Here is an 11,294-nt window from a genome sequence, read left to right on the forward strand (position 1 = left end):
AGAAGATAAAGTTTTTCAAAAGCCAGAAATCTCAGCCAGCCTGATAATATTCATGCAAGTAGTACTGATCAACAACCTGGCCAACATATTCAGATACCTTATGATCATTTGGGACAGTAAAAATCTCTGTTGTCATCTCTGTAAGATGAGGATAAAAAACAACCCAAAGGGAAGAGGACTGAGGGCTGAGAAACTGGTAGAAAAAAGGCCTGAAAGTCGACCTTCACCATAATTCTCCCTCAGCCTCCCACTGCCCAGAATCTGGTCCAACCAGGTGGACAGTGAGGGCTTTTGTCCAGAAATTGAATGAGAAATGATTACAGTGATAAGCTCAACACCAGTGGGCTGCAAAATCACTATGTGCCAGGCTCCCCCACTCTCAATCACAACTCACATTTTAGCAAGGACTCCAAAAACGTGTGCTCTGAATCAAAAGAATTCAATGCAATTTTAGACCTTAAGCACAGGAGGAGGACAGCAGCAGAACTGGAGGACCACAGAGTGCTTTTGATTGCAACATACAGATTGAATGTGTCAAAGTGACGGTTACTGGAATATACTGTCCAGAGTCATATTAGAAAGCTGCTTAGAGACTGTAGTATTTATGTAGCTAAATCAACTGATTTTGATTGGATCATTGTTCTAATTTAAGATACAATTTCTTGGTTCTGATCACATTTATTATTACACCTGAATCCAGGCCTACTTAGACAATGTCAGTAAACAGAAAATAACAGATGGTATGACAGAACTTGTCCAAAGATAAAGTGTACCTTGAAAGCCAGGGCTTCAGCACTTTCCCTACATGTCCTCTCGATCTCCAGGTTCTCCTGAATGGCACTGACCTCTTCAATGACCATCTGAGTGACTAAGAAAAAAAATACAATTAAAGACAAAGAAAATATTATCTATGTATAGCCTCAACTTTATGACTTGGTGAAAAGCACTGAACCACTATTTTAAGGCCCTGTCTAATTTTGGACCTCTTTAACAACATCTATAAACCAACCAATCTCATCTTATCTAAAAATAATATACACATAGATCATTACGCATTTACATTCAGTAAATAACAGTTAAATGAATACATCAAATTAATACAGTAAAATAAATAGTGTAATTAAGTCAAAATACATAATTATGTGCAAAAATAGTGCCTGTGCATGTTACAATATTATATATTAAGTTACTTGATTAATGATGACCTTGCAAGTAGCATATTACAGTTGGTAACAATGCCTCATTTCTAAAGCTCATCATATGTTTGTTTTTATATTATTATTTTTATATTTTTTGGTCTTTGTAAGCTTTATTTGATAGAGACAGCTGAAGAGTGACAGGAAATGTGGAGAGAGAGATGGGGAATGACATGCAGGAAAGAGCCACAGGTCAGATTCAAACCCTGGGCTTCTGCAGCAAGGACTGAGCTTTTGTACATGGAGCGGCTGCTCTACCAACTGAGCTAAACACCACCCCCTCATTATATGTTTTGCATGTAAATCTAGATTTATTACCTACTAACTATAATTATGCTGAATAAATGTAGAGTAAAAAAGTACAATATTTAAATACAATGCTGACTAACTATGCTTACTGTTACATTCTTTTATTTATACTACATTTATTTACAATCATTTCACCTCTATTGCAACTCACTAGCATTTTAGTTACACACACAGTTACCACTGACAATCAACAAAGAAAATGAACAGATTAATACAGAGACAAGGAAATGGATGCATGTTCATCTCACAATTTGTGGCCTTTGGCTAAGAAGCCCACTAGTCAGTAGCATTCATTGATGTGACAATGTTAATGAAATATGAAAAGCAGCATTCAAAATTCTACTGAAAGACTGCATTCATGTCAATATAAACTTAAAAAGTCACCATTCAACATGATCAAAATTCCATCAAGGAAACAAAGAACATGATTAGGATTTTCTAAATGAGTGGGTGCATACCTGTGACTTCTCATTTCATTTCGCAGTTCATTGAGATAAGAGTGCAGTAACACTTGACACTGAAGTATATTTATTCTTGCTATTGTATCTGCCATCTGAGTAGCCTCGGTGGTGAGTGACCTATGTGCATCGTATTAATATGAATTCAAAAGGAAGTGAACTAAATGTTGTTACCAATGTATCTTTTATTCAGATTCATTTCCCTACCCTTTCATTTTCATTAGCCAGGATGAATGTGTATTCACTTTAGACTGAATATGTGCAGGAAACAACTTTAGAGCATGATGGTGAATAATAGTTTAGACTGTATGTGGGCTTAGCAATGATGCATGTAATATTGCACTTAACCCAGGGTGAACAGAACATTAGCCTTTAAGCCTTAATGCTAAACTACTGTAGCAACTGTTCTGCACTCCACCTGACGAGGACAGTGGATGTGATTTGATAAATCACTAAAAGGGGTTAAATCAATATGATACAGGCGTTGAGTTTTTGTCAACAAAGTGTATATTTATGAAAGTATACAAAATATGTTTAACACACAGAAACTACAGCCTGAAATTAAATCCTCTGAATAGTCTTTGCAGGTATTTTAAAATATTTTAGATTTACATATCTACATTTATTAAAGCTGTATTTGATCTTTAGTTAGCAAAGACTGAAAGCTGAAAACACAATATATGACATATTTTGACGAAACCTTGTATGGAATTACAGTTGAAAACTTTCAAAGTTGTCCAAAACGAGTTGATTTGATGAACAATGACGTTTAACAGCTACGTGTGCACTTTGTCTGTCTGCTGTACAGTGAGTTTATCTCAGCTTCTTTATTGAAAGCAGCTGCATACTGCTGCTGCTGCTGGAAACAAACTAACAAATAACTCAGACTAAAACAAAGAAAATGAAGAGGAACTCCTAGATAGAACTGAGGTGAACTGCAGTGTTAGTGATAATTCTCCCGTGGAGTCAGTATGAGTTACACCTTTCACGTTACACACAGTCATTTGACCACTGCTGTGAAAAATATTGATTTGTGTAGCTTTAACTAAACCTTGGTAGCTGAAAAAAATCAGGTAAAATTACAACTCACAAACTGTAATGCTGTTTAAGCTGCAATCACACCTCGATACAAAAAGAACGCCCTTAAAGAATTCCCCACCACTTATCTAATTAAACATTGTGGTTGAGTGAGGACGAAATTAAGCATTAGTGCCATTGCTGTGGGCAATTCCTACCCCCAGTGACACCTAATTAAGAAATTGATGAACGCCAGTGCCGGGCGATATCTGCATTCCTCCAGCGCCCTCGACATCAGTCATTCAATAGCACTTAGCTGCCAGTTTTCATCCTCTGCCTCTTCTCCGTTCTCTGCCTGTCTCCATAATGCCGTGGCCGCACTCAGCAACCTACGAAAGGACGCCTTGAACTAAATGACATGTTAATTATAATTACTGGTAGCCATGGTAAATAAACATCAGTGGAAGTGCTGAAAGTGTATGAGCACAAGTCAACGGGGGGCTCTGACACGTCAGAATTGGCAGTCTTAATTGTAAGTTTCGGCCTCCCCATCATCATCACTCCATCTTTTTCCCCCTCTTTTTTGTGCCTGTTTTTTTTCATCCTCCTCTCAGGAAAGACAGTGATTACCCCTGTGCCGACGTGCTGCATAATGGTATCAGCGCCGCCAACGGAGCAGTGAATTAAATTGTATCTGCAGCCGCTGTGAAGCCTTGATGAGGGGGGCAGATGCCTTTGTGGTGTTATCATTATAACACAATGGTCATGTTGTCATCAACCTTGCCATCGGCAATTGAAAAGGCATGATTGTGTGTTGGGGGCTTTTTCTCCCGTCCTCCCACTACCCCCCGCCCCCCACCACAACCACCACCAACCCTGCCGCCCCATCCCCAGCCGTTTCGTTGTGAATAGGAGCAATTTTCTAAGAGCTATGAAATCACGTAATAGGTCCTAATATGCAGCTGCTTGGCACAGTGAGGCAGCCTCTATTAAAGCGGAAGTCAAACACAATATGTGTTTTGGCTGGAGAATCACTGAATACATGAGCACAGGCCAGATTTATTCAGATGAAAATCCACACAACTGTCACTGTTACAAAGACAAACTATTTGCTCTATCTTTTGACATGTGGTGCCCTATTTTGAATTCTGTCTTCACTAAAGTGGTCATAGCAATGCATTCAACCTGTAAGGAAAATCATTTTGGAAAATTGAACGCTGGGCCAAAACATTTGAAACACATTTGTAGTGTTTGGAAACAGATTTGTGATAAAAGCTAGAGCAGCAACAGTGCTATTCCAACACCATTATCTGTGTCCCTGTTCACATGTGTACAGCCCTGATCATTCCAGAACAATAGAACACGTTCTCTTATCAGCACACATGTTGTCGCAAAGACATACATACACATACTGTTGGTAATGAGGTACTATTAGCTGATTTCATATCACTTTTATGTGTCTTAATGTTTTATCAGAATGTTTACATAGAAATTAGAAAACTACATTTAAATAGAATGATAATAATAATAATGTCACACCGCAGTGGAGCTAAGCTGGGTTTTTGTTCTGTCTTGTCATTTCCTGTTTTATTTTGAAAATTAACTCTCCTCTCGTTTCAGTTCACTTGCCCTTCCTCATGTGTCACCGGTCTGATTGTCTTCACTGATTCCCGATTGTGTCCACCTGTTCCCCATTACCTCCATGTGTTCATATAGTCTGCGTCTCCCTTTGTCTTGTTGCCAGTGTGTTTCGTCCTGTGCGTCCACAACAGCCCTTGACCCAAGTCCACAGCCCAAGTATTTCTTCAAGCCTGTTTTCGCCTCAGCGCATCCTCGAAAGAGTGATTTTGCTTTGTATTTTTGATAGTTCAGTTTAGAGTTTTTCTAGTGCTAGATTTTCAGTTCAGCCTTTTGTTTTTCCTCCTTAGGAGTGACTTTTATTTCTTGCCCTTAGATTAGTCTGCCTCCAGTTTTAGGAGTGATTTTTAGTTTAGCTATTTCTTTATTAGGTTTTCCTCTGGCTGGAGCGTCTTTTGTTTGAACCAGTGTTTTTGTAGTCATAGATAGTGTAAGTTGTATTTCCTCCGACTGGAATGATTATTATTTTGTTACCTTCCATAGCCGTTTACTTTGCTCTCCTTAGAGCCGTAGTTTTCATAGCTTTTTCATAGCCCGTTTTGTTTCATCACTTTGTAAGAGGCGTACCTTGCTGCCACTAAATAAAGCCTGCTGTTTTCTTCTGACACCATCTCTACGCCTGAGTCCTGTGTCCTAGTCTGGTTCCTGACAAATAATAATTAGAAGAAGAATGAATGGTTTTATTCATATGACTCTATATCAAAAAGACTACAGTACAAACTCAGCTGAGTGGTCAGTTTTACACAGAGCCCCATACAAATTAGACTCTCTTGAAGTTACGACGTTGACTGAGTGAACGAGTTACATCATTGGTTGGTCTAGTGTCTGAGTTTCTCTATTAGCTACTGGTTTTTTAAAAACGAAAAGATGCAAGCAGTCCTCCACAACAACACAATGCCTTGTGGAGCCTACACACTGTGAGTAAATGACGTCACTCTCACTGCTACAGCACTGGGCCAACCATAACCCCAGCTTTACAGCCAGGCGCATTGATTATACACAGTCCAGACATATACATATCTACATCTTTCAAACCAGCTTGGAACACAGAAAAAATGTCTCAGGTATACGACACGACACTAGAGATACACAAGTAATGCCACAGATCCCCGAAAACACTATACAACTGTGTTCATAGACTGAACGGTACTCCCTGTGGCATGTGGGAAAATGCATTGACTTCATTCAATAAACTGCTACACTGTTTCTTTGTTTTATTATTTACTTTGTAATTCCTGTACACTGAGTCACCTTAGAGGAACTTGTGATACAAGATAGTTACTCACCATTGTGGGCTATGTAGCAGTAGACAGGTACCGTACATTAGTGAATGCAATGGCTACTGACATTTTGATCACCTTGAACCTTGAACTTAGTGTATGCCATTGAAGCTTGACACCTTGGTACATGTTCGCCAAGTACACTTTGTTATCAGTATGTTCTACACTGCAGCTATATCTTTTGCAATAGCAGCCTGTAGACGGAAAGGATTGAGAGCTGCAGGGGATTTTTTGTTGTGGTGCGGTTGGCCACTGAGACAAACTGGCAGTAATGCTTACTCTGTGAGATTGTATGATTTCATATTAATACATCCACGAGTTAAAGCTTGTTTGTAGAATTAAATCATTTCTGCAGGTTTCTCACCTTCTGTAAATGTATTAACACAGGAGAGATAAACTTACCCTGCTGGAACTCATCAAGCTTCTTGATGGCCTCGTCTCTCTCCTCCTCCAACTTCTTGCACTTATGTTAGAGACACAGACAGAGCAGCTTCAGCACAGGACCATTGCAACCTTCAACCTGTTTGTCTGTGCAAGCGGAGGTGAGGAAAAATACTGTCTACAAAATGACCCTGGTGCTTCCAAATATAATATACAGACAGTAATTAGAAAAGTAGAACATCAGCAAAACTTGTACAAATCCATGTTTAAAAAGCATATTTCCATGTGTATTTGTATTTGTATGTGTAGTAAGACCATGGAGAAATACTCAGATAAAGTGTTGCACAATGATTGTTGTTGTGAGGTTTATTTCGGTGCAGAGAAGCATCAGAATAACAGTGTGTGCAGCAGTCTGTCTATATGTGTGCAGGCTGACTGCACACAAAGCAGGCAACATATCAGAGTTCAATCTCTTCCTTGTATAAAAAATGGCATGGAATATGTTTTATATTGTCTAAATTGTAAAAGTCATACATTTTCATCACAACACCATGCATAAGAACAATCAACACACATTTGGTAGCATGCAGCTTTTTGGCTGTGGTCACACTGAAAATGAACTAGTCTGGAGAACAGGACAAACATCATTTGTTTAATGCTGTGTAATTAGCGCAGCTAATAATAACCTTTAATTGCCACCACATGCATTGTCCTCTCTCCCTGTCATCATTCCACACTCACACAGTCACATCACCATTGTTTGTCTCCTGTTCCCATTAATCACTATCATTAATTATCATTTGGTAAAAGTTGTGTTATAGTTTATCCAGTTCCTAAATGAAAGGCCAACTCGTGTAAAAGAAATTCAGTGAAAGTCATTTCATTAAGTAATGTACAGTACTTGTTTACTGTCAGTAAGTAATTAAATATGATATATGAAACACAGAGGGCTTTGCTTCTTTATTCTTTAACAATAGATATGGACACCAGAGTTAAGTGTCACTTTATTTTTTCAATGTAATTTCTCAAAGACAAGATTTGTTTTTATGACTTTTTTTTTTACATATGCTTTTTACTTAAGTACTTGAATACAGTCTAAATTACAGCCTAAAATCATCAGAATGTAAGAGAAGAATAAGAATATAATATTAATATATAATAAAATATTTGATGAAAGTATAAATAAAGAAAGGTACAAATCTGTCCAGATATTGCCAGCTTGAGGTCCTATGTATGACACACCTCAATCGAGGCTCCAAAGGAAGTGTGCTTTGATACCAAGCCCTAAACATGCTCACCTAAAATGAGTTTGTGAAGGCTGACACCAACACAGTGTACCCTCTAATACCTCTAATACCCTTATACAATACACAATTCATGTTTTAAAGATAGAAAAGAACCCATGCATGTATGAGCATCTGTACCTGACTCTACCTGCAAACCATAATACATTATGCTTATATACATTATTCATGTGTGATCTGCTCCTGCTCCAGGCACAATGGTAAATGAACTGTACTTATATATCTCCTTTCTAGCCTTCTGACCACTCAAAGCTCTTTTACACTACATATCTCATTCACCCATTCACACCCATTCATACACTGATGGCATTAGCTGCCATGCAAGGTGCCAACTGCTCATCAGTTTGAGGAGCTAACCATTCATACACGGGGTTCAGTAGCTTGCCCAAGGACGCTTCGACATGCAGAGGAGTTAGGGATCGAACCGCCGATCATCTGATTAGTGGACGACCCACTCTGCCTGTTTGAAACGTCCATGTCAAAGCTATTATATCGAGCCATCCATCCCAACCTGTACTGTGTACAATGGTACACTACTTCAACATGGCCATTTGAGGGCGTATATAAAGTATGATGGCTACCAGTAAGTTACCACTACTATAACTACTATTTTGCATCTTCGATTAAAAGCCCAGTGTGTCAGATTTAACTATTGTTTCCCGTATATTTGTATGAAAATAATAATTGTTATGTATTTGCGATTTTAGAATGAGACTTTTATATGTACGGACACCACGGGTGCCCTTCCATCATGCATGTTTTTACAGAACTCCAGAACAGACAAACCAAACACAGGCTCTGGACGGAGCCTTTCACATTTCTCACATTTCACAGCCACCGTAGTTTCTCATTTACACTTGGAAAGAAAGGAAAGAGGGTGAGGAGAGGTGGCTGTACGGAATCAGTAGATGCTAGATGCCACTAAATCCTACACACTGCTCCTTTAATGCAGTGACTACATTTGCTTGGCCAGCTGCTGCTTAATGTAACTGTGTATAGATCTTGTAGTACTGCTGCTTCTGCTACTTTTACTGTTACTGCTGCTGTAGCTAAACTATATGACACACATGATCAGAGCCGGCTGTGTGGTCAGACAATATCTGACAGACTGATAACAACACTTACCTCATTGGTTGCTGTCTCATGCTTCCTCTGTAGGCCCTCAAACTCCTGTATGGCTGTAGGAAGCAGAGGATGCCAATAAGCCATCTTCATCAGTAATTCACAATGAAGGAAATGTGAGAGAGGAACACAGAACTCATCATCCTGTTTAAAAAAAAAGTCAACAAGTGGAAACTTCTCCAGCATGTGATCATTTTTCATTCAGTGACTTGTGCAGCGTATGTCCTGTGTCACCTGACTGTTATAGCAGGGGATGTTGAATATAGCAACCTGGTTGTCTGAATGTTTGAACTGTAATAGCAAGGGGAACTGCCTTGTATCATGGGTAATAACTATCAAGATAAACTGTGTTACATACATACATACATACATACATATACAACTACAGTACGAGCCAAAAACATAAAAAAAGTGAACGGCTTGTAGCAGATGTGACCCCTTTGGGTGCTTAATGCTGTATTCCTAGCAGGACAAGAGAAGTCAAATTTAAGTTGTCATATTTAACAGTTATTTTTGACGTCCATAGAATAAGACATATTCATCACATTCAGCCTTTACTCACTCCTCGTGACATTAAAAAAAAAAACAGGAAACTGACTAAGAATGGCCATTAGCTGCAGTGAGAGAAGTTCTGATTCAAGAGGTTTGCGAAGGAACAGACTGACATTTGGGATATACAGTCTGCTTGTTACAAAGCGTACGCTGAGACAGATGATGTACATTTTTCCTTCCTGTAAATCCAGTAGAGAATAAAAATAACCGAAGCACAGAGTAACTGAGTAACATACTGTGAGGACACAGTATAGAAAAATCCAACAGTTTTTAACAATTAAGCATCCTAGTCTGTACACAGTGTTCAATAAAATCAATAAAGCAACATATTTTACAAAAATGTTGAACAGTTACAGCTGAGCTTATAATATACTGTTCCAGGTAACACTACAGTATGCCTGGCACAAGACAAGCTGCATTACAGACTCCTGTGAATTATTCTACTTTATTTAGTATTCAACTTGTGTTATTTTGCATTGCACTACATTTTACAGATCAATATTGTACTTTTTGTTCCACTATATTTATGTGACTGCTGCTTTTGTAAAATAAAATTAAAAAACAAAAACATGATTGTATCTTGTCTCTCTCCTCTCCTCTCTCTCTCTCCATCACCACCACCATCTGTAAACATACATGTCTCATTAATGCATGTTACTAACTAAACTTCTTCCCTGGAGTTTCTGTGCTCTGTCGTCCAGCAGGTTGTCATGGATCGTGGCTGCTGCTGTGGTCCTGCATGATTTATTACTGTCATTATTGTTACCATATCTCCATTACAGTTTATAGTTAGTTAATGATTTGCTGCTGCTGTGCATCTTGATCTGATTTGTTTAATGCGTTGTATGTAACTTAGTTAATATTAACTTCACCTTGCAATAATAATAATAATAATAATAATAATAATAAGAAGAAGAAGAAGAAGAAGAAGAAGAAGAAGAAGAAAAAGAAGAAGAAGAAGAAGAAAAAGAAGAAGAAGAAGAAGAAGAAGAAGAAGAAGAAGAAGAATGATACAACAGTCTTCACAGGATTGGTGTGATTTTTGTTTGTTTGTTTTACAGTGGAAGTGACAAACCAGTGTTAATGCTGAAAGGTGCCATTCTTTTGGCATAATAAATTTTTCATCTTTGCGTACATTAACTATATACAATGCGCTTTTGCTCATTTGATTTTATTTGTAAAAGACAAACTAAAGTTTGTCAGTTCACACTGAATCATATTTTTCTACGTCAACAGCAGTCCTCTGTGTACTAACTGACACCAGTCAGTCCTGTAGCAGTAAAGTAAAGTAAAGTAAAGTAAATGGAGTAAATGTCAGCATTGTTGTCATTACTTTTTAAAACTAAGTAATAGTTATGGAAGCATTATTAAGAATACATCAAGAGTGCACTCTACATAAAGAGTGTACATAAAGTATTTGTTTAATGAACGCTGCAGACTGCACAGAGAAATGAGGGCGGAAGTCAAGTCTCCTGCTGGACCTGGACTTTGACCATGAACATGAACAACCTCAAGTTAAAGACATTAGAGCCTGCGTGTCCTCATCCTCCACTGCCGTCTGTCCCCGGACAGCCACGCGTGAATCAGTGCACTGCTCAGTCGCTGAAGGAGACAGGAAAGAGGAGAGACAGATCCACTCACCTCGGTCTGAGAGCTCAGTGAGGACGCTCACTCTCTGCAGCTCCTCTGCGGCCATGGCGTTACACAGGAAGTGCACCTCCTCTACTCGTGACACACCTGTAGGGTGATCACCAAGCGCGCGAGCTACAGGCGGTGGCATAATACGTCAATGACACGCACGAGACAGTGTGCTCATGGACTAACACTATTTGAGTATTGAGATGAACGCAGAACTCGGGGTCTACAATAACCTTCAACACATAGCCTGATATGCACAGGAATAACCCGATCATCATGTGTGCATGTTTTATGACGCTGCTACAGAACACTTAAAGTAGCTGTGCTTTAGTTCCAGCAGCTGTGACATCACATCCTGAACATGTGTTTGTTTTTCATCAAGAGGCAAAGGAGAGGAGA

At 38.8% G+C, this 11,294-nt stretch overlaps 1 protein-coding gene across 3 annotated transcripts in view; it reads right to left on the reverse strand.

Annotated features, from left to right (window-relative positions):
- Positions 1–11,243, reverse strand: part of shtn1 (shootin 1) — a 39,498-nt gene extending 28,255 nt beyond the window's left edge. Inside the window, exons 1-4 of one of the 3 annotated variants that reach the window (XM_019276551.2) lie at positions 10,899–11,243; positions 8,709–8,792; positions 6,301–6,361; positions 774–868 (exon numbers count right to left, since the gene is read on the reverse strand). In XM_019276551.2, the coding sequence (XP_019132096.1) occupies positions 774–868; positions 6,301–6,361; positions 8,709–8,792 (240 nt within the window). In that variant the 5' untranslated portion in view covers positions 10,899–11,243. Of the gene's footprint in view, positions 1–773; positions 869–6,300; positions 6,362–8,708; positions 8,850–10,898 lie in introns of all 3 variants that reach the window. The other 2 variants (XM_027286402.1, XM_010755661.3) reach the window with 2 other exon arrangements.
- Between the last annotated feature and the right edge of the window lie 51 nt (positions 11,244–11,294).

This window comes from Larimichthys crocea, chromosome I (genome assembly GCF_000972845.2).
Source record: "Larimichthys crocea isolate SSNF chromosome I, L_crocea_2.0, whole genome shotgun sequence".
Taxonomy (NCBI): domain Eukaryota; kingdom Metazoa; phylum Chordata; class Actinopteri; family Sciaenidae; genus Larimichthys; species Larimichthys crocea.